Genomic DNA, 24,734 nt, shown 5'->3' with positions numbered 1-24,734 from the left:
AGTCAGGGCCCATCGGGGACCGGCGGGTATCAAACTCGACACACTGGTTCACATCTATTCAATTCTAATTCTAATCATTACATCGAATTAAACATTATTTAAGCACTTTGATGTAACTGGACAGGGAAGGAGATCAATACTTTCGTTTGCTGTGGTTAGTAAGCGAAAGTATTGAGCCAGTGGTCACTACGGAGGATCATGGTACTCAGGCTAGTAAACAAAGGGTTGTGTTTCCAGCTACCCGGCCAACCCTAGCAAATTCTACCGACTCCAGACTTACTGTGACGATCGTTTCCAAACGGTGGCGACCGATTCCGAAAGGTGGCGACCGGTTCCGAAAGGCGACGACCGGTTCCGAAAGGTCAGGACCGTTTTCAAAAGCTGACGACCGTTTACGAAAGCTAACGACCGTCTACGACATGGAAACTAGCTTCGGTAACAGAACCTCAAAGTCGGGACGGTTTGATAGTTGTCTGTTCCCTGCCCTGTAGCTGTAACGTTACATCAATCAAATGTCTAATCTTATAAACACGCTTATCTGATTACAAAACAACACAAAGAGAGACAGTCGCGACGGCCCTACTAGTACGGATAGTATCTTCCGCCATGCCATGTCTTCTGTGATTAAATGAGGGAAATGTTATGAATAGTGTTGCAGATGCCATGTGAAAAGTCTTTTCTTTCAAAGAAAATTTTTTCTTCATTTATGCTGACTGCGACTATGACTACCTCTCCCTAGCATACCATTCTGATTCCATTCCAGTCGTGATTTTATCAAAATATGCCCGAAGCACATCGTTTGAATCGTTGAAATTGTTCTTGTATGAAATCTGAAGTAGGTAAAAAGACGTTCTCTCTGATGACCCGTGCGCAACGGCTGTAGTAAATTGTCAAATATAACGATATGTACTCAAGTCGTATTGTCTGTATCTTCCGTCCTTCCTTCTATTCTATATTACCAACATTGAAAGGTACTAGCTTACAAAAATACATGCTGTAAAGTAAAGGAAGCCCTACAAAAATTTCCTTTGTAACGTATTGACGGTATTTAACAGCTAGTAGTGGACGGACAATAGGTGTGAAATATTCCCCCCCCCTACCCCTCGCGTGCCACCAGTTTAGTGTTAATTAGTTACTCTGCATCTGAAAGAACCGACTTCATGGGCGTTGACCTCGCTAGAAATCTAGTTCATGGGATTCAAAACTGAGAGCCCCCCCCCCATCCCATCAAGTTTGCGTTACTTCGGTGTTCGTTCACTGCGTCACTGTTTTGTTATTCTCTCAGATTTTTTTTTATAATTTAGATATTGCGTAACACGTAAAAGTATGACTTAGAAGACGATAAAACACACCGAAAGAAAGAAACTTCGTTCTTTATCTCTGAAATTCGCTGAGTATCTTCCGAACCCCGCAGTGACGCAAGCTTGACACAAGTGCGATGAGAGCGCACCTGAAAGGTCACACAGACTCATTGAGACGTTGCTGATGTGCAATGTGGAAATGAACTTAATTGTGTTTTCTCTCTGGTGTAAGTTGATGAAATAAATATGTCTGGCCATGGATGTGCCTGTAAGTGGATGAATATATAGATCTGTCTGGTTCTGCAGTTGTACTCATATATAATGAACCTGGTGTGCTACGTCATGAGGCAGTTTACGGGGTTTGCAACACAAACAAACAAAAACAACCTCAAGACAACTAAAGCTGATGCAACCGTGAAAAAATGAATCTGCATGAATTCTTATATCTATATGATTACGATTGCTGTGATAATAATTGGACATGGTATAATTGACGGCTATGACATTTGAGGTAATTAGGTACGAGAATATTTGAACAATGGCTGGTAAGAGCACACAACCAGATACACATACACACAAAACTCCCCCCCCCCCACACACACACACACTCTCCCCCCCCCCCCACACACACACTCTCCCACAAACATACATACACACACACACACACACACACACACACACACACACAAACACACACACACAAACACACACACACAAACACACACACAAACAAACACACACACACACACACACACAAACACATACACACACAAACGGCTGTACGTAATGTTTCAACCTTGACCTTATAGGCACCAGCTTACATACAAATCCCTACTACAGGTGTGGTAAACACAGATTCATGTAACTTTTTTGTAGCTTTTAGTTGCTGTTTGTAGTCGTCGATCTTTGTCAATACAAACAAACAAACAAACAAACAAAGATTGCCCCAATCAGCAGGCATACCTTGAAACAACCAACCGTAGGAAGTCGACTAGAATGTACAAGCAATGAGTTTTCACCATAGAAAATTAGGCTATTCCATGTTCAGAATTCCGTACAATACAGTGAAACCGAACAGGTAACAATTTTGGACAGAGATTGTATTGTACATAAGCAGATGTCCTTCACATTTCTCCCTGAAGGCATTCTACTTAGCAAATGGCGTGTGAGTCATAATGTGGCGGAAGACAATTATTGTGAGTGTTTCATTTAACGCCCCAAAAATGACCTTATTCAAACTGTAACTTTGTCTTAACACTAACATTGTGTTGTTCGTCTTTACGATAAGTTTGACACATTCGCATTTATTTCAGTAGTCTTGATTGCATGTGAGAAAAAAAATAGAAAAAAATTGTGCGCTGAAAAGTTTGTGTATTCAATCAATACAATCGTTCACTGACCTATAGAATTTATAGCATTCATCTTAGTTCCTGTAAGCATGTCATTTAGAGCCAGAGTGTATAGCATACGTTCTAGGATCGAATACTTAGTATCTTGACATACTCCAATGTTGTGCCCTTGGGAGAGGCACTGAGATAAATATGAGCACGTAGCTTCAGTTAGGGCCGTTCTTCCGATAGGACATTAAATGGAGGTCCCGTGTTTGGGGAGAGCCCCGCCTCGAGCACCCACCACACTTATCGGAAAGAGTAGGCGTCCTTCTTGGTGTGAGTGGATCAAATAGATTTGTCCGGATATGCAGCTTGCAGTGTTCAGTACAAACCTGGTGTGTTTTGCCATAAAGCACTTTACCGTGTATGTAATACCGTACAAGTAAACAACTGACGTACCTTTTTTCGGTGTTTCTCCTATGAATTCCCCCTGTGTAAAACTAGGTCACAAGCCAGCGATTTTATCTATACTAAGACGGCACTGTCTAGAACGTACCAAGCGTACATGGTAACTAAGCGGAGAGACGATAACCTTAGTGTTGAGACCTTGCCTCAAAATACGTCATTTGAACCGGTCTGCACCATTCTCATATAGGGGCATCAAAATGTACTTTTTCAAGACATGCAAATCTACATATTCTTTCTTCAACCTGTACCGTAAGAGTTTTCAATATTTTAAGTGAAATACGGCTAGTTGAAAGTATTTTCTTCTTATTTTTTTAACTTTATCTTTTAGAATGAAATTGTAAGAATACACAGATAAAACAATGGTTGTGTCTAGTCGAAAACAGCGACTATCCCCTAGGCGATAACAAGTGACCTTTTGTTCCTGCCACAACCGGTTTTAAGAGTCCCTCTTGTCATTTCGGGGGTCACTTCACTGGCATAATGTTTTCTTCGCACATGGTAGAAAAAACGCCGGTGTCACAGCGATTTCGCACCACGTGCACCCTCCAGTTATTTAGAGCACGAAGTACCAAATCGCTATTAAACGATGTCTTCCCCATTTTGAGATCCTTTCTCCGGAACAGAACAACTTCTGATAACCAGAGGGCCAACACTACTGGACAGGCACATTCAACCTAATATACATTCTTAGAGATAATTAGGGATTAGCTGACCATTAGCTGACCATTAGTGTCTATACTAATATAGTAAGTTTAACTTAGTCTTTAAATTCATCGATAAAGCATATCATGTCTGGCGCCCGCTTTTTACAGCGCCCAGCGGAGATCGACAAAACTGCACTCGACTCAAGGAACACAAGAGTTTATTCATTGGCCATTTCATTTTATAGATAGAAATGTAACGTTGGTGACAACAGGATTCAGACGGCGCCAATGTTTGTTTGTTTGTATTGCATACCAATAAACCGTCCCATGGTGTAACACACCAGATTTGTACAAGCTGCATACTAGTATTTATTTGATCCACTCACACCTGAAGGGATCTTTACTCTTTTTTTACGTGCTCGAGGTTAGGCTCTCCTCAAACATGGGACCTCTATTTAAGTAAACATCCTGTCCGAGGGACTGTCCTGCTGCATTTAGCTACTCATCTTCACCTGAGTGAGGCTAGGCGCGGAAAGCTAATCCCCAAGCAGATCATACGGTAGCATAAGATAGTATCAAAAACTTACAAATGAGATCAGCCAGCTTTTGAGTTAGAATTGGCGGACAACGTTAACACAACTTCAAAAGTAGATGGATCTTCATGACATTTAGTGGATGCGTTGCGGGTTGCGAAAACGAAGGTCAAGTTTGATGATGAGCCTCCTATCGGCGAGTTACGGTACTGCAGCCGAGCTTCAAAGCTGGAGGTTAAATTTACTGCAAGTGTCAGATTCATGATCCTTTGGCTAATGGATAGGTCTCGTCTCCAATGTAATATGACAAAATTATTTGGCGAAGGTATGAGTTCGTGGAACTCTTACAGTTTCCCCGTTGTTTTTCGCGCTTTCCTCAATCTGTGAGATGATTCCGATTCAGTACCTGTCTCTGGGTAATCTCCAAGCAGATCCTCCGGTGCCATAAGATAGTATAGTAGAAGCCGCTTAATTGCACGGCCTATTTGCCAGTGAATTTCGCGCAATTAACCGGCTGGTGGAATAATGCGAAGTTATCTAGCTGGACCGCACCAGTTTGGGATTTTGGGATTCCGTGCAGTTAACAGAAGTGTGCGTTAATCCGTTGTGCAATTATCTGGCTTCTACTGTATCAAAGCTGGCCAAGGAGTATAGCTGGCCAAAGGGAGTCAAACTGGTACCGGAGTGCGGGTTTGATACTATGCTACGCCACCGTGGATCTGCTTGGAGATTATCTCTGTGTAAGAAAATCGACAGCCGTAGGTGCTATGATAAATGTCAGCACTCCGCTAACTCTACTCCGCCATCGCGGTGATAGATTTGTGGGTAGTTTGCGGGATTTCGGCTTCAAGGTGACTTCTCGAGAGAGGCATTTCCGTTCGGGAAGATATTAACGACTCTTGGTGCAAAGCTTGAGTGAGATGATGTATTGGATAAATGTACATGTAATTCTCAATGGGCCGCGCCTGTTTCGCTAACAGTCGCCAACAGCGCATGCTTTACTGTTACAGTTTTTTTTTTCTGACTGAAATTGGTGCGAATGAGAATGACATGAGAATTCATATCATAAAGCCAAACGTGGCCATATGAAAACAAAAAAGCTGCTGTTTAGTCTATCAAATTGAATCTACTTAAGAATGGAAAATTGTCCTTCAATGGTAATACTCATTACAAGCTATTTTGGTTTGAATCGCCAGGTGAATGCACAGTTGATATTGTATATATGTACTATATGATGCGTGTTTGTGTGTTTGTGTGTGTGTGTGTGTGTGCGCGCGCGCGCGCGCGCACGCGGGTGTGTGTTGTGTTTATACATGTATTTGTGTTTTATACTGCCTGGTGGATTGCAATGGTATTCAATATCTATTTTTGTCCCCCTGGTGTGTGACCTTGGTACTGCAGCAGAATGTTCGGCTTCGGTACCTTTTGTCATGGACATGATGTGGTCTTCATTATTTTGGGTGACAGATAGCTTTTGATCAAAGGACCAAGTGGTGCAAGGTTGGGCCCCAAGCGTCTTGCTCTGGACTACAGTGGCGACTTCTTTCTGAAAATCTTAACATTCCTAGGAGCACAGAAAATAGTGTGACTATCACTCAGAAAAGTGCCGCATAACTTTGCGTATCTCTGTCGTAATAGTACTAACTATTTCTTCTCTTCTATATACCCGTATTGAGAAAACATTTTCCCAGTCGTTATACGTAATAAGATTTTTAACGATTTACACATCAATGCAATAGAACGGCGTGGTTTCCTGTAGTGAGTTGACGCACACTGACTGAGATAATACTGTAGAGGAGGGGGGGGGGGGCATCCTGCGTATAGTTAGAGTCATTTCCTCTGACTGTAGATACGTGACGTGCCTGCAGCACCATTCTGCAATCAGTGCGATCATACAGACGGCTGTGTCCCTGGGGAATACAGACTAATAAGTTCCGAGCGCTACCGAGCGACCTGACATGTGCTCGTCATGTGTCCTACCGTGTGCTTGATTATGTGGACGAGTCCACTCTGAAAGGAGGGTACAGACAAGGTTGCGGCCATATCCTGCTCTCGGACTAGGTCATACCCCACAGCCAAACGGTGAGTATTTTATACCCCAGTTTCGACGTTTCATACACGTTTATCAGCAATTCTTAGCCTTTGTACAATACTACAGCAGAGATACGTACCTTGATAGCATAAACGTTGCGCAATGTTCTAAAACAGTTCAGAAATCACGTAACGTTTGACTCACTTCGTGACCGACATACAACATGTGATGTTTATGTTTTTCATGGACATTCGCGTTTTCTGTAGATAATAGATTTTTTTACGACTATCTATTTTACGACTAAAGCTAGAAAAATGAACCAGTCACGTAGGAGAAATGACGTCGTTTTATAATAGTGTTTGCCTTGACGGGAGAAGCTAATTGCTTGTGTCTATGAAGCGAGAAGGTAGGTTAGGGAATGGGGAGGAGGATCCATGATAAATTGTTACAAGCACAGAGGCGACTAACGTAGAGAATAAAGCGAGACTCAGTATTCATTCCATGCAACGCAGTGCCCAACGCAATTCAGAGCGCTCCTATATATCAAGATTTGCGTGTTTACGTGTGGTACATGCTCTGTTTTTCAATGTCACTGGAATACGCTCCGATTTCTGGACACAAGTGTTTTATTTATGGTGATTTGTCCTATGGAGACACATGATACCTTAGATCATTTACCATTAGTCTAGCTGAAACTACTGTATAAGCTTAGTTTGTTTTTAATTAATTTTCATCCATTAGACCACTTGTGGTCATTTTGTGCATTTAGCCTAAAGATTATCATTATTATTATTCATACTTATTTTTCGTTATTGATCTAAGTTTATATATCATAACGAATGTACCGTAAAATCTCGGAACGTTTGAAGGTTCGTTAGCAAACCCACCTCGCAAATCGATCAATTAACTCGTCCATTAAGCAATGAACCAATCGTATCACCAAACGAGCTCTACCCAGCCAATTAGCCTTCGACCCTGATTGGCTGAAGCATCAACCAATCAGCAACCACGTATACGAAAACCAGTCAGCCAATGATATGAATTTTTATGTGAATTTCATGTTCACTAAGGGAACGTGCTAAAGAGAAGGCGTTTTTAAGTCCGCACTGCCCCCCCCCCCCTAACTCTTGAATGAGTATGACTTTACCAATTTGTCCCCTGATTTGGCGCCGATGACAATTTGATCAGAAGGATGGCGTCATTGCCTAGCAACGCGCTTAGATACGGCGGACGAGCGGGAATTTCTAGCGATCGTGTTTGACCTTAGATTAGATTTTGAAGGTCAAAAGGGGCGGAGATGAATACGCATAACAATATCAGCCTTTTTGTGTTCCGAAAATCCCCACTGTATTCAAACCACTTTGCTCATATTACAGTCAACAATAACAAATTTTCGACAACGAATTCGTATCAAAATTTTTAATTTGTTAATAGAATTTTCATACAGTCAGGTATTATGTGTTCGACAAATGATTCTTGACTGGTACACTGTTTAATGCCCAGTGTGTGTACAACCATCAGAGACAGCGTTTCTAAAGGAGAACTGTCATTGGTCATTAGTCTAGGACTGCCATTGGTCAAATTATAATTAGATCATGTAGGGATTTACCGTTTATAATTCAGTATGAGGATTGGCGCCAGCCTGGGAAATTGGTCAATCCCAAGCCTTCCCCGCTACGCTACAGTTGTTGACTGGCCCTACATTGTGTACCAAAATCAAAACAATCATGACATAGCGAGATGAGATTTGTGTGATCACCCCCCCCCCCTCTCACCCCTTCTGAAGTGGTATTTGGAATAGCCCGTATGTCTGGTTGCATGTAAAATAATGTGGTTGACAAAATCCAGGATTAGATCCCACCGGCATAAATGATGAGCGTTGAGTAGGGCTTGCTCAGTTTAGCTGGTGTGTTACGCCGAAGGGCGTTCGTTATACCGGCTAGTATATAGATGCACAGTTTCTGTTTACAAGATTACGTCTGTTTCGTTATTACATTCATACATGGGAATAGAAAATACTTCATCTTCAATTCTTATCTATCGTTATTTATTTATTAGGGCATTTGACAATCACAATACACAAAAGCTAGAACAAAACAGAATGTGCTAGGTTGGGTGGGGGGTTGATTGCTTGTTCTAGTTCTCCCCCCCTTCAGTAAAATGATTAAGAAAGAAATATAAGAAATCAGACAATGTAATGATCATAAATGATAACGAATAATGGCAGCATGATACCAAACCAGAGTATGATAGTGACAGTAAGCAGTATCCAACGATAATTGATAATATATGTAAATCACACATCAATGATAACATTAACCTATTGCAAAATAATTTCACAAGTTTATTTCGTTGCATGATAGAGAATACAGCCGCAGAGAATACTTAGATGCAGTATGGCATAGTACCGGCAGGTATTGCTCGGGGGAAGGTCACTAATCGAAACGTTGGTTGTGATTCCTCAATTTCCCTCTAGACATGTTCTTGCTCAATATGTCTTCTATCACGATTAGGGGTGGGTACCGATACAGTATACTAGTACACAGCCGGTGTTTCTTATTGGACCGGTCCGGAAACACCGGCACTGAAAAATTAGTGGACAGGATGTTGGATTGATTCGAAAATGAACAGATCATACCGGGAGTCGTTCACGTGTTTGGGGACTTACAGGTCCAACAAAATAACAAGAGCGACGTAGAGGATAGTTGATTGTCATTCTTATTGAGTTTCCACAGTCACACATGGTATGAAACAGAAGCAATTTGTATTGTTTATATGAAGATAGGATTTCAAAACGCCATTGGACGTCGGAAACGAAACAGAATGCTTTGAGATGCCAAATGGACCATCGACCCATTCACAATTTTCACAGATAATCAGGTTCGGACCTGATTCTTTGGACCTGGGCCGTACGAATTTGCATAATCAATGAGGAAGTTTTAGTAACCCACTTTGTTCCATTATAGGGTTATTCCAACATTTGACATTTGTAACTGATAAAGAGAAGAACATTCAATAGATAGAAGTATGCAGATTAAGACATAATTTGCACAATTAATGGGAACATGCTACCATCCCATTTTGGTAAATGACGGGAATTTCTTAGTAGTGGAAGTTGGGTACGGGTGAACATCATTGGACATTAATTATGCAAATAAGGATCTGATTTGCATAAATTATCAGAAAACGCTATCATAGTCTTCTTAAGGTCGTGTACGTTTGTTATTAGGGTGGAGGAGATGATCAGCTAATATAACGTATGCAAATAAGGCCATTATTTGCATAGTTATCGACAAAAACACAATACATGAATTGCAAAGGTTGAAAATCATTTGGTGAAGAAATGTGGTCGTGCAAGCTTTAAGATATCTGCCAGTCACCTGCAAACACCAGATCAATATAAATGTGCCCCCCTCCCCCATTGGAAGTTACATCACGCAGACGCATTTCCGGAGAACAATTTATATACAGTCATCGGAATACTGTACTGTCATTGGTTAAATATTGATGAGATTTGGCGACGGAGGGATCGCCATTAATTTTGCCCCACTGGTCATTATTTGGTACTAAATCTCACTGATATGTCACCCTCTGTGGAATTGTACGTCCCGTATTTTCGTAGTGCCGTTCAGAAGACACCAGCGTTATGTTCTGTTTCTCAGCTAAATGATAGAAACAACGAATTTATGGTGGACAACAACCGCAAGATATAGGTAAGAGATATTTGTGCACTGTGGTGATTGTAACTTTGATACGAATCTCGAGTCTTAACAAATTGCTTTATAGAATTTAATATCTGAGGAACTATATGTTGCATTTTTTACGCTTTGTTTCGTCTTAATTTTCTTCAATCTATATTTCAGTACAAGAAGAGTCCATTCCAAGTCACTGCAAGGGTTGTCATTGTCATTACCTTCATTTTATCCAATTGTCTGTAAGCATATGCCCAAAAAAAAAGATTTGATACTTTGGAAATATCTTAAACGTTATTTCGACTTTGTAGATATTTCCCCAGTATTGTAAATGTTTGGAAATATCTATGATGTTGAATGATATACTTCAATAGTTGTTTTCATCGTAACAGCATTTTACCACTACCATTTTTGTAACATTTTGTAAATGGGTCAGTGGACTGGGAAAAAAAGCAACACACACGTCCTCATGGTAGGCTGGGTGTTATGTATCAAACTATTGTATGAGAGAGTTTTTGCATATCACTTTCAAAATGTTTCTAAATATTCGAAAGAATTAGAATACGTAGATTCAAGTTTATTTTTAATTCAAACCTACTGTGGCTTGAATATTCTTTTATTCAAAACAATTCAAACTTATTACAAATACTGTTTAAAAGCCCCTACGGTGACTTGGAATAGGCTCTAATATATCATCTAGTATATCATCAAGACTATCTATTGCTGTTATATAGATGTCACATGTATTTGCAATTAGCCCTAGGGTATGCATTTAAAACAAGATTATTGTTACAATCTCTGAAATGTAGAACCCAAACTGCTTTTTATCTCCTCCACGAGCAGGAAAAGATTGGAACTGTCTACATTTTTGATATGTTATTTTCATCAAATTAGTATGGCCAAAGAAATACAACATTCTGATAAAAACAATTTGTTCTAGAAACATCTCAGAGAGATTACTATTGATTCATAAGCGTTTGCCTTTCTGTCGAGTAGGCAAATTTTCAAATGTAAAATAATGTCGAGGCTTTATCGTCATAAAATTGATATTGATATTTCAACCATTCTTGTTCTTTCGATCCCGTTCGACAATAAATATAGGTGCTATTTCAACCGTATTTCATACAGGCATCGATGTAGCTATTATGTTAACGATTAGGTGTAATAGTTAGACAATGGTGTCGTATTTTTAAGCAAGAAAAGTGCTCACATACCAAAACACCCTTTACTCAATAATCTTCAGTTAATTCTTCCCTTAAGCACAGATATTTCAGTTCTTAAATCGTTCTAGAAAAAACTTCTTTTTTTAAAACATTGTCAATTCTGTTTCTCATTTTATGAGTGCATGTTTTTTGGTGACCCGTATTCTCCTACAGGCATCAAAATTTCATCAGGTTATTTTTGCACGTACATCTTCCCATTGTTTAAGGTTGCCAGAACGAGATTGAGGTCAATAGGTATTGGCTCTGCATAAGCCATACAAAAGGTACCTCTGCGGGGGTTGGGCGTAAGGAAATAATGTTTTGTTTGCAATGTAGTTCTGGAAAAAAATGTACAAAAATGGTAAGTTGTTCGGGATTTTCTAATTTGTTCCTTTTTTTATTTCGGCGAAAGTGATCAAATAATTACAATTTGACAATGCAAACTGCATCAGGACATTGATATTTTCAATCATATGTTGATTGTAATATTCTTTCTTTATTCTTTATTTCTCTATTTCAGACACAAACAGGCTCCTAATAAAACAGATTATACAATCACATACAACACAACAACCATAGATTCATAAAACCACTGTACTCTACATATACAAGCGTACACAGGTTTTTGAACATTTGTTATGGTAAAATGAATCCAAATAGTACAGACTGTATAATGCAATTGAAAGATTGAAGGAGCCGATATACAAAAGGGATAGAATTGCTCACACCACCTGGCATCAAAGGTATCAGTACACTTAATTGAATACAACCATTTCTCTAGCACTACGATATTTTGGCAAATCATATTACGCGGGCGTCAACATAAAGGGGCCTTGTTTCAGTGGGTCTATTTATATCGCTTTTTCTAGGAACCAGACATGAGAATAACATATTTGAGGATGATTTTGCAACGTTTTCCTCACTAAAATCGAAAATTACTAAGAGTACAACAAAATGCACAAAACGTTAAAAAATCGTTCTTTATCTCTGAAATTCGTGGTGTAATCTTTCGAAACAAGCAGTGCCGCGCCGTTGCCCCAAGTGCAGCGAGATGCCATCATGTTTTTGCTAGCCGGGTTACCAGAAACGCAACATTATTTTCACGAGGCCTTGCACTGAAGATCACGCCATGATGGGGAGGGGGGCATATTTCCACACCCAGACATGTACACATCGACTTTTGGTATGTCGGAAACTGTTTAATTATTAACAAAGCTGCCACTTTTGATTGTGTGCGACTGAAAGGTCCTGATTTATCATTTTATGAAATTCTGGCTTACAAAGAAGTTTGAATAATCATGATAACAAAAATTGCTACAGTAGATCTAACCAATTTCAAGAAAATTCTTTGAAAATTTTGTATTTTTCATGCAATCTTTTCAAAATGAATAAAAATAGTCCTGTACCGACCTTGATCAACCTTAGTTAATAATTTAACCCTATTCAGACCGGGGGGGGGGGGGGGCTTTTGAGGCCCGCGCTAACTTCGATGCCCTATAACGCCAGAAAGGCTTACGCTAGAGCCACCAAATTTAGTGAGTTTTCCTAAAATAATGTTGGCAACAATTTTCCGAAGTTTGACAAATTTTCCATTTTTTCTTGTTGCCATGGCAACCGTTTGTTTACAGGCAGTTTTGCCAAAAATCACTATTTTTGGTTCTAACTATGTATTTTTCACATTTATTTGCTATATTACTGCGATTTTGTTACATAAATAAAATCTTATATTATTCAGCATATCTTTCATAATTATATATGCATAGATTATGCTAATTTGATGCCGTCATCAGCCCAAAATCCAAGATGGCGGACCGAATGGCCAGATCAATAATAACAAGCTAATTATCCCTTAAAATCTGTAACTACCTGGTATTTTTTCATCAAAAACCATCTAAATGAATGAATTTAGTCTATTTCCATTGCCCTTTGTGATTATTTGTTGCAAAAAAAAAGCATTTTTAAAAATTCAAGGTGGTGGATATAATATGGCGGAGCCCAACTCGTATCTTAGATGTGCATGACGTCATTTTATGACGTCAAATTGACGTCATTGATGTTGCTATTGGCAACGCAAGTCGTAATAAACATTATTATTCTGTTATTTGCACTTGTTGTTACATTTTTGTAGCATAACTTGAAGTTTTCTGAGAATACCCATTTTTCATGGGTTTGACCAATGTAATCAAATTTATGACGTCATAATTACGTCATCTTACGTCAACGTAACGTCAAACGTCACATACTTGCCAGATATAATGTCGATAGCATGTCCTGAAAATTTGGTGGCCTTACACGGCGGTCGGTTGCTAGGGTATTCTTTCCCGTTGCTATGCGCGTTCGACAGAATATCGGGTTACTGGAGGCCTACTTTTGGCTACCCGTAAAATATCTGAAAATAAACAAAATGTTTTGACAAGGAAAATGTTTTCGAAATAAGATTAAATTAGCAATTTTACATATATTGAATGTTGTCGTTTGAATTTAGATAGCTGTTTTGTTTCGATGTTACTCAAAAAGATGATAATTTTCAGTTTTCAGGAAGGCCTTTAATTTGACCAAACTCTTGATAAGATAGGCCGCATGTATCATCGAAAATTCTCGTTTTTTATGTTTTTCGTCATTTATGAGGAAAATAAAACTTTCTGTTTTGGGGATTTTTTAATTTTTGATTTTAAGCAAAGTTACAGTAGAAAATATGCGTAAAAATGGCATTTTTCGCACTTAATTACCAATAATTCCAAATCGAAGGCATTTTCTAAAAATCCCAAAAACAGAAATCTCGGGAAAATCATGGCGGTCATTTTGAGCCGTCAACGAGTTAATTTGGACTCTTCTTGGTTTTACGTCGCGATCTTAAACGAAGTTTGCACGCATGTCATGCCGCACGGATAGTGGGAGGGTGTAATTGATACCGGTGTAAACAACACTTACAATATTCAAGGTCACCAACACAAACGTCAGTAGTTTCGTTAAATATCACAGGTCCCAAACAAAGGGATAGCATGGATGTACTGTCCAGAAAATTGTTTATATTAGTGAAAAACTATCTCTTTTGGCTGATTCAAGGTAGTTTGACAAAAAAGGCCAGAGAGCAGTGTTTACCGGCAACGACCGCAGATGACCCCAAATAGAACACGGGTTCGGTTCGAATTACGTCAGATGGAATATCGTGGAACAAGGTTCCAATTCGGCTAGACATGGGAGGTTTTGAGTCCGTATTTGACCACCGTGTTACGGCACGTCGTTTTAGAGTTATAGGACTTAGAAGTGGAGGGCCTCAAAAGCCCCCCCCCCCCCCCCGTCCAGGGATGACCTTAAAAGCCCGGTCTGAATAGGGTTAAGGTATTGTCTGTGCACGTGCCTGATGAATTCATGATATACTCGATTTGCTTATAAAATCTTAGTCAATGGTTACATAACGATAGTTGGCCAGGCTGTAAGTGGAAGGTGGAGCCCATCCCTCTCCTCCCACTGTCTTTACCTCCCCAACCGAAGTCAGGTACCCATTTTCACACCTGAGTGGAGTGAGCAAAGTCTTGCTAAGTGTCTTAGCTTTCTCAAGGACACAATATCGATGGCATGAAAGGAGCTCGGAGGAGTCGAACCTAGGCCCTCGAGTTCTGAGCCCCTTGTTGGTTACTAAACAATTCGTATTTTACGTTTCACTACAATTTATATCATTGATACGGTCTCTAATCTTATTATACACTTTTTCTTTTCTTTAAATCGTTAATATGCTTTTGACTTACTGTCAAAATTAATAAGGTTGTGTTGAACATGATTCCGTGAGGTGCATGTTTTAGTGTAGGGCTCAAAGATACTACTTCTTCTTGTCCTTGTCATCCTGTCGGACGATCAGTTCACTGACAGATGGACATACTAGCCGTATGACTAAGCGGTATAGATAGTTGTAAGATGGGCCTCATCAAGAAACAGCTATCTGTATTTGTCATTCATGGTGACATTTATCTACCACCACGAGGACGGTTACCATGTTTAAATTAGCAACTAGAAATGGTCGCTTCAATGACATTTTTTTTCTGACGTTATGATGAAAAATGAAAGAATTGTTGAATGCCATTTACAGCCCACCTTGCTTGATAAAACATTGTACAAAATGACTGCAACAAACGTTACCATTGTTCGATTTTGAGATACTTTTTATGTTATATATTTAGTTTTTTGTATGAACACGTCTCACTTTTTAAATGTCCCTAGGTACGTTCTCTTACACCCAAATGATGTAGCCAATTCTGTACATCATTTCGAAGAAAAAGGTAAAGTATAATTTTGTAACAAACGTTACCGATAGCTTGATACATAATTTCGATGGGTCGAGAAATGATAATTTGCAATTTTTGGCTATTGGAAATAGAGGAATTTTCTTTCATTGACAATTAGGTAGGTTTGACTTAACATGACCTGCTTTATTTCTTGAAAATAAATTCGCTACTTTCATTTTTAATATTTCATTTAGAAACGAGCATGTTATATGAAAAAGTAGATCAGAAGTTTGACGTAACTCTCAACCATTTGTATACACCTTGATATGTGAATGTGGGGCACTGTCGCCATCAATTCCACCCAGATGCTGGTATGACACATCATGAGCCAATACCCCTTACATCCGCTAGATGGCGTTTCATTCTTGCATTGTGACAACGCAAAGCCTGGCCTACCACATTGGTATTTGAGATCGAAAGAATATTCTCATGTTTAGAAAATGGAAGTGCTTTATTTGTCAGAACCGACATGTTCTTACTGCCAATCAGCGTAATTACAGGTTTGCGATAACAAAACCTGTATTGGTTTAATTTGCTGCTTTGGATTTGTGCACCAGGCAAAATCAAAGCTGACCCCAAGATGGCGAGGGTCAAGCGGTAGTCCTGGCTCACCCGGTCATGTGTGTATGCGGACTAGGCGCGCATGTATTCTGAATCCTAGGCCTTCTAGACCAATCCAATAATCTGTAATATTCGCCATGATGATGACTTCCAACTCCCTGTCCAGTGCTTACCAAATTGCGACATTTCTAATCTCTTTAAAGCAGCAGATTGTAGCCGTTGGTAGCGGTTTTAATTTAGTGCATTTATCTGCAGGACTCCGTATGTCCACATGTGACATGAAGTTTATTCTATATTCTACTGGGCAAAGCCCATTTTATGTGAGACGTAAATATCAATAAAGATGTTTCTATTCCTTCCGAAAGGAATTTTTATAAGCTAGGTAGAATGTATGATATTTACAGTGGAATTCCTTTGTACACAGTCGTTATGTACTTATATTACGTTGGTTACGTTCTGCTTCTCGCCGCAATATGTAGCCGATGTAGGTGGCGCTTTTGAGGCTTATCCACGTTTGGGATCGTGTTGTCGCCTCAAAGACGCCAGACTACTTACTTATAGCGGCGAAAAGCGTAACTCCAGTTAGAAATTCTAAGGAAGGTGTCTGTGTGACATCAAAACATAAACAAAGTAAGTGCACTCTGTACTGGTTGTGTATAAAAACGATTCTCCTATGTCCTATATTGATGTTCTTCCAAACTTGATCAGATCATCATAATTATGTTTACAGATCATCATCCTTGATCCAAAATCACCACATTCAGGAAAAAGAAACAGAACAATGAACATACGACAGCACATTGGTGTCATCTTTTCCGCCGTGGGTCTAATACTGCTGGTGATGGGAACTATAACACCGGCGTGGACGTCGCATCAGGTGGGCATCTGGCCGTCCTGTCACGAGAACACCACCATGGAGTCTACCGGCACCGCTGGACTGTGGGAGGAGTGTTCTAACATGTCGGGCAGTCCTCATTGGATATCTGTGGGTGAGTACAGGGCAGGGTTGTTGCCAGCACCTGTCCTTCAGTCCTTTGAAGGAATTTTGCAGCTGGCGACTGAAAAAAAAATCCCCATTCCGTCCCCTGGGACAGACAAAAATAAATTGATATGTAGAGATATAAAAAAAACTGAAACTCATGTGTTCTTCTTCACTAAAACAGATGCCATTGAACAGCTTAGTCTACAAGCAAAATTTGCACCTCAAAATGCAGAAAATAGTGTTTCAGAGGGTCTTGATTTGAAAGTTTTTTTGGGACCCAGAACCCCTAGAAATGACGCGCAACGTCACGCCATGCCTTCGGTGCTCGATAGGATTCCCATTCAACATCAAGGGGACTGAAAATGATTTCAGGCTGGCTACAACCCTGGTACATGGTCACTTATCCACGCAAGCGCAGAGGGTCAATTTTGACTCTATACAGCAGGCACAGCAGGGATGTGGGAGGACAGTACTAGTCCCCATTGGATATCTGTTGGTGAGTACAGGGCAATGACCCTAATTGACGGCTGCGCAGAAGGTCCCCGGTGAGTCCCCTCAGGATTGATTTTTAAAAGTATCAGAAGATGTGTTTTTCTTTGGAAATGTTGGCATATTGGAGCTGTATTCTACAGGTAAGGGTTGTAGGTTTTTTATTATGTCGAAAAACCAGACTTTTAAGCCTTTTTTGGGTGCCTGGAACACTAGAAAGAAGTTTGTTATGTAGCTGTCATTGTAGTGCCAGATGGGGTCAAAGGTCACCAGGTTGCGTTTGGATGCAAATCACATGTGTTCCAGTGGTCAGAAAGTTCCGAAAAGTTGAGAATGGACATTTTAGAAGCCGGGCTACCCTCTCAATGTTAGTTTTTCAAGAACGAAACGTCAGGTAGGTGACTTTTGACAGCTTCTTTTTGCCATTAAATGCATTATAAGGATAGGGAAGACATGATTGGTGGTCAATGCTCTACAATGCAAAGGTCAGTCTTCACACAACTATAGGAGGTCAATTTTGACTCTATACAGCAATTCTTTATAAAACAAAGTTAGAAGTTTGCCTACACAATATTCACAATGCACTACCTACCTACATACATACCAAATACAATTATGATTTATCTATTCAGATCTTCTTGATTTATGCTTTCGCCACAAAGACAGAGAAACAAATGGCACCTAATACAATCACAAGCTTTATTGACACGACAAAAATTAGTAACTTTTGTATGGTCAACTATAAACTACAGCAAACAAAAAGAGAAAGGATACAGAAAATATCTTACAATTCTACTAATTAAACAGTAAAGGAAAATAAGATTCTACTAATTAAACAATATAGGATGATAAGGAAAATTCTCTGTACAGTCAGGTGGGGCTAAACGTGTCACTATCTTTTCTAATCACAAAGCAATCTTTTATGTTTTTACCTATCTTAGCATTATGAGGACTGTCGGATATAGTATAATATACTTTTGGTATCTAGAATCTTGAGATCTGTAGTATTTAGACATATGATTGTGAATAAATTATTGCGTAACATATCATGCATAGGGCATTCCTTGACGAAGTGAAAGTCATTTTCAATTTGCCTTGGACAAAATGGGCAGAACATAACATTCTTGGCAAAGGTACTAATAGACAAGATCTATGCTATCAATAAGTTTATCACCTTCGTTAAGTACTTTTACACTATGGAAAAAAGGTATAGCCACTCGTAAAAATTGTATGTACACAACAGAAAATGGGAACCTCTGTATTCTCTTTTAAATGCCGAATGATTATTTCCAGCAAAACTGTATTGTACATATTTTACCTGTATGTATGTATGTCTTTGTTTGGTTTCTGAATAAAGAATGAAAGAAATATCTATGCATTTTATGTTTCAGACTTGTGTACAGTGTCTGAGTTCCGCTACACGCCCAATGTCGACTGCCCCGTCCCAAACATAAAGGGTGGAATCATCTATGCAGTCACCCTGGAGGAGTGCGCCGAAATCTGCTGTAACAATCTAAATTGTCTGTCCTTCCAATACAACTGTCGCCAGACGTGCTTCTTAAAGAAAGAGAGGTGCTCAAGGGGGAAGATGAAGGAGTCACCGTGTGGCAACATGTACGAGCGCCCACATTGTAAGTTTTATTTTTGATTCAACAAGGCAATACAGGGGGCATCCCTGGCAGCAAGGAGGTTGTTCCTATTTCAACCTCCTTGCTGGCAGTAATGCTGATATTGGGCGCAATTGAACAAAATACGTTATACAGTGGAACATAATACTAGTACATAGAAAACATCAGTGGTACATCAAATGACAAGCATTCACATATGCATAAAATATTTCTTAATGCTCCGGTCAATGTAAAAAATGTAAGGGACCGACAAAAACTGACCGCCATTGCCGTTCTTTAAATGTGGTACATCTAGCAGGCTTGACTGTATTTACATTTATACATAGATAGTGAGGTGTTTGAAATGTAGTCCCAAACGTAAGGAAATGTATTGCGAACATAAATGCTGTCAAGGAACCCTTTTGATGATTTATAAATAACAGGGCAGCTTGTGGAAATAGACTATCTTTATGAATGAAGACACTTTTTTTACACAACCATTGCTTTATCACACCGACACTTTGGGTGACCGTCTGTCACCTTCCTGACTGTTTCACATTGTACTGCAGCACTAGATGTCGCTGCTTGCAGTTCAGATACGGTTACCAACGTAAAACATGTACATAGGTACTGACTGCTTTATGCGAATTTGTTTACAATGATGCTGCATGTACAATGTGAACCAGTCAGAATCTCCATGAAGAAGGTAAGAAAACGGTCACTTAACTTATATTTTTTCCATTTGTAATGATTCCTAACGTTCTTGTTTGAATCATTCATTTACTATTGTTTATTATACATAAATTCCTGTATTCATCTTGATTTACATTATTTTGCTATATACTTAATTTGTACCATCCATTTTTGTTGGATCCGTGGTTTATGTTTTTAGTCTGTGTTTTTATGTTTTATTTATATAAACTGTATATTTGTGAAATGCAATAAAAATATTTAAAAAAACGGTCACCGAAATGTTGGTGTGAATAAAGCTATGATTGTGCAAAAAGAGTCTCTTTATTCATCAGTGACGTACCAACCTGATGGAACTATTAACGGAAGACAATCTTTTCACTGTTGCAAGCTCACTCGACGGCGTACCACATAGCCCGTTTCTGTATCATGCTGTCCACCATGCTGCTGCTGCCGGGCGCCTTCCTGGCGGTGTCGGCTGCATGTAAGGGTGACCTGGACTCAGCCGTGGACGGTTATACCATCTTTACAACATTGATTATCTTCGGAGGTGGGTCCACAGATATTGTTGTTTTGGACTTGCTCAATGAACGCAGTGGAAAATGAAACAAGTTTTATCAGTCAGTGTACCCACTATGAAGCCGAAAGAAACACATTATTTCAAACAGTTGCCACAATGTCACCAAGCTTTTACCACCTATATTTCTACTAAAAGCACAAAATCCCACCATCATACAGAACGTGGGACAGTTCATTAACCACTGCCTTCAAAGAAGAAATCAAACCCGACAATAGTATTCATTGTATCATATTATATAGTTGATTAGACAATAGTTGTATGTATCACACTATCTACTTCCCTTAGTCCTTGAGAAATTAGCCTTCGGGCATGATTTTGCAAATAGACACTCTATATCTAGAGTTGCAGTATTAAGTAGAGTGGACTCATTCCCCAGCTAACCGACATCTATGTCGCCGCACCATGATCAGAGTTTCGTTGCTCACTTAAAATCCTTGAAAGTCCCTCTTTTCCTTCAACATTTTCGGCCTGTCTGGAGACTTTTTTTAGGTGAGAAAGAACAGGTAGGGTCCTAGCTTTGCAATGTGGGCCAAATTTGCTCAGCTCATCAGTTTAATTGACGTAGTTTGGTTTGAGTTGTTTGGGGCTGCGGGTTGAAACTTTCACACGTGAAAAGTTTATATTGAGTCGCAAAAAATTCACCTGCAGACCACAGCAAGTGCTTTGCTAAAGAAGATGAAACAGAAAGTCCTTCTGAAGTACCAAGGCTTGCCATAATGACGCCATGGATTGGTTGATCAATTGATTTGTATTGATTGATAGATTTTTATTGCTTGATTAGTATTGATTGATTGATTGTTTGTTTGTTTGATTGATTGATTGATTGATTGACTTATATCTCTGTCACAGGGATAGCTGGAGGCATCGGAGCGGCCTTCTATACGATTGACCACGAATTGTATGGCATGGACGTTCCGTTTAGTGTCTCCTTCTATCTCACGTGGGCACAGACCTTCTTCAGCGTGCCCGGCGGGTTCCTGATCTGGCACAGCACCGAGGATGACGACGAGATGGAAGCACCGATAACTAACAAGGAGGAACTGGAGTCACCTTAACCCTCCATCGCCTAAGTCTGGCAAAGTATCAAGGACTGGAAATGGAAAATCACCTTAACCCTTGAACAACCCCAAATGTGGCAACGAATCAAGAAAAGGTACGGAGTCACCATGAATATAACCCTTCAGCACCTAAATCTGGGAAAATACCGGACAATTTACGCCAAAAATCAGTTACTCAAGCAACTGGATATGATTTCGAAAGCTTCACATGCTTCAAAAACTTCCGTTATCTTTCGTCGGTGACTCTGAAAGGATCTGTTGAAGAGCAGGTTTTATACCCTGCCTATGAATTGAAATGCAAAGGAGTTTGAGGACAAATTTTAGACAGTGCAATAGGAAACAAAGGTAAGACAATGTCAAGATGACGTTTATGCAAATGAGTTTGTATATCAATTTTTGGTAGGGTATGAAGCATGTTTTTACCTGTGTCACTGACGAAAGGTAGTAGATGCTACTTGAAACGTCTGACCATTTCCAAAATCATCTCTAGTTGCTTGAGTAGCTGCTTTTTGGTGGATCTTATTACCTGGATGTCTAACCTTCATCGACGTACCCGTGAACTTGTGGAGCCATATTAACCCTACACCACCTACATCACTGTTGAAAGACAGCCATCGACGTCCACCGGGAAATATGAAGGACATATCAAGAAATCGCTACATGAACATTGAACAGCTACTGTACAAGTACATTTGTAAGTAGCAAAGAGCGTTTTTTCACGTGATGTCAGAGGGACACTGACAAGGAGGCGGGCATAGCTATTTGCTCTGAAGTCCATCGTGGCTCAAAAGCCTTTGAACATTTAGATATCTTGTTATCCTTTTGAATAATCACTATGAAGTGTAAATCTCACAGAAAAAAATACCGCAGGAGCACATCGCAGAAATAAGCTCTTTTGCAGACACTTCACTGCGCACGTGCAGCGACAGGAATTCTGGGTAATATGTCAAAGGTGAAGGCCCTTCAGACATAAACAGTCTCGACCATTGTTTCGATTGTGCAACAATCTCCAGAATTTCATGGCACCTGTAAACTAGCCGAATGTTTACAAGTTTACCCAAAATTCCTGTCGCCCGCACATGCGTATTGAAATGTGCGAAGGAGATTATTAAAACAAGCCCTGTGAGTCCATTGAAATTCCATACTCACTGCAGCTACAACTGAGTATGGAATGCATGCTCTATATCTTGTTCTGGAGTGCCAATGGCATATACAAGGGAAACGTGTCAACATCATCTATGATCTTACTGGTCAGGCTCCAGAATAATTCAGAAATCTCTCAGCAAAATGTATGAAAACTAGAGAGGCAACATTTCCCCCGAAAATGCAAAATGTTTTCCAATCTACAACCTGCTTGATTTCTGTCAACCCTAAATCTGCTTGATTTTTTGACGATGTCTGTATTATTTTGTGCAAGTAAAAAGAGCCACCCTAAATCTTCTTAATTTCTTTAGATTACCACTAGGCTTGCCCTATAGGATATCAAAAACCTGTAATTGTTCATATTTGTTTTAACAGCTAATATGCAAATGCAGTTCCTGATAGGTTCACGGCAGCTCTACGCTCTGATTGGCTCCTGACAGAAAAAAAAAACAGAAGAAAGAAGCTTGAAGAATAACACAGCAGCAAAAACAAAATGTATTCCTTATCGGGGAAGACATAGTAACTCGATAATATCATGCCTCGTTGGAAATATGTGCAGTTTCTGGCCTATTTCATTTTCTTTCACACCGCGAACTACCTGTTAATGTCCCCATGGCGTGACTAGCAATCAAACGCAGTGCGAACAGACAAGGCCGGAACACCAGTTCTAGTGACTACAAAACCCCCGTTCCATAGGGGCAAATTATGGCGACATTTACGGCTTGTCTACTATTAAATAGTCAGTACAATAGTGTATCCGTCAAAAATGTGTGCTAAGACGTGTGTCCTAATAGTACAAAACTCATAGGTAGAAACATAGTCGCAAAAGCGTTTTCCAAAATTGCTCTCTGTAGATACGAGTGATGGATATCGCAGTGGATGTTATCATCGCCATTTATTAACATAAAAACTGTATGCATTTTCCCTTCATTATAAAGGACGTAGAAGTAAAGATTACTTGCAAAATGGATAAAAATGCTGGGCTGTGCAATCTCACTGGGCTGCGCCTTTTGGCGACAAATTATTGCGAATTGGAATTGAAATTTTCCCTTGCGATCCCAACTGACGTGCGACACACGTGTAAAATATGTGACCTCTAAAAACAAAATGGCGGCGCGCGGAATGTCACATCCTCAGTTTCATCCCAAATATTAAAGACACAAGATACTGTCATTGAAAATAGCAGTGTTACCATTGATATGAAAAAAAGTAGAACTGTTACGATAGATATTTATCAAAAAGATAGTTTGCAAATTGCGACTTTTTATTAAATAAAAAAAAATACCATTTCATGCGGAAAATTGACACAACTACTAGACAATACAAAGTTGCGACGTGTTGGTGTCTATTTGCGAACATACGAGGGGCGTTCAATAAGTAATGCCTCTGACCCATTCCCCATAGCAGGAGATTAATGAAACTTGGCACAGTTATTAGTCTTTCTCTACATAGAAACTTCCCAGAGTTATGCATTTCTCCCATTGTTTCATGCAGCTCTGGACACCGTTTTTGTAGAACACCTCAGGTTGGTCCTCCACCAGATGCCTCATCAATGGCAGAAGAGGGACGACCAGGTCTGGGAGCTGTTTTCACAGACTTCCGGCCATGTTTGATTTCACGATGACAGCGTTTTACAAGGTCATATGATGGGGCATCATCACCATAAGTTTCTTTCATTTCATCAAAAGTCTCCTTTGGTGTGCGTCCTTTCAAATACAAAAACCGGATCACTGCGCGACACTCAACTGGCTCATTTCACCCCTTGCTCTATTTCACACCTGACTAGTTCAAACACCTGTACATCAGAAACCACAATTATTGCAGAGCTGTATTTGTCAACATAACCCATAGAGATATAAATCATTACACATGCAAAATTTCATCTAGATCAGACAACTGGAAGTGGGTCAGGGGCATTACTTATTAACGCCCTCGTAGTCGGCGCCACAGGTTGGTCCAGTGAGATACGGCTCACGGAATGTCAATACAAAGCAATTTGTAATAAAAGTAACAGGTCTACAGTAAGCACTACAAGCTAAGATAGGACGCTCCGCATACATTACCCTAACCTAACCCTAATGTCAATTATCATCTTCATCGCAAAACACGTGTGTCTTATTGTGGGTATATCAAGAGCG

The 24,734-nt window shown here is 39.7% G+C and overlaps 1 protein-coding gene across 5 annotated transcripts in view; it reads left to right on the top strand.

Annotated features, from left to right (window-relative positions):
- The window catches only part of LOC118411622, a 36,235-nt gene extending 12,285 nt beyond the window's left edge, over positions 1-23,950 (top strand). For 2 of the 5 annotated variants that reach the window (XM_035814092.1, XM_035814093.1), the window contains exons 2-5: positions 16,778-17,036; positions 18,910-19,149; positions 20,207-20,365; positions 21,245-23,950. In XM_035814092.1, the coding sequence (XP_035669985.1) occupies positions 16,778-17,036; positions 18,910-19,149; positions 20,207-20,365; positions 21,245-21,450 (864 nt within the window). In that variant the 3' untranslated portion in view covers positions 21,451-23,950. Of the gene's footprint in view, positions 1-6,195; positions 6,360-9,643; positions 10,023-15,421; positions 15,481-16,777; positions 17,037-18,909; positions 19,150-20,206; positions 20,366-21,244 lie in introns of those variants that run through there. The other 3 variants (XM_035814096.1, XM_035814095.1, XM_035814094.1) reach the window with 3 other exon arrangements.
- Positions 23,951-24,734: the final 784 nt, after the last annotated feature.

Source organism: Branchiostoma floridae, chromosome 3 (genome assembly GCF_000003815.2).
Source record: "Branchiostoma floridae strain S238N-H82 chromosome 3, Bfl_VNyyK, whole genome shotgun sequence".
Lineage (NCBI taxonomy): Eukaryota > Metazoa > Chordata > Leptocardii > Amphioxiformes > Branchiostomatidae > Branchiostoma > Branchiostoma floridae.
The sequence above is the reverse complement of the archived record's forward strand: the minus strand, read 5'-3'. Positions and strand labels throughout refer to the sequence as shown.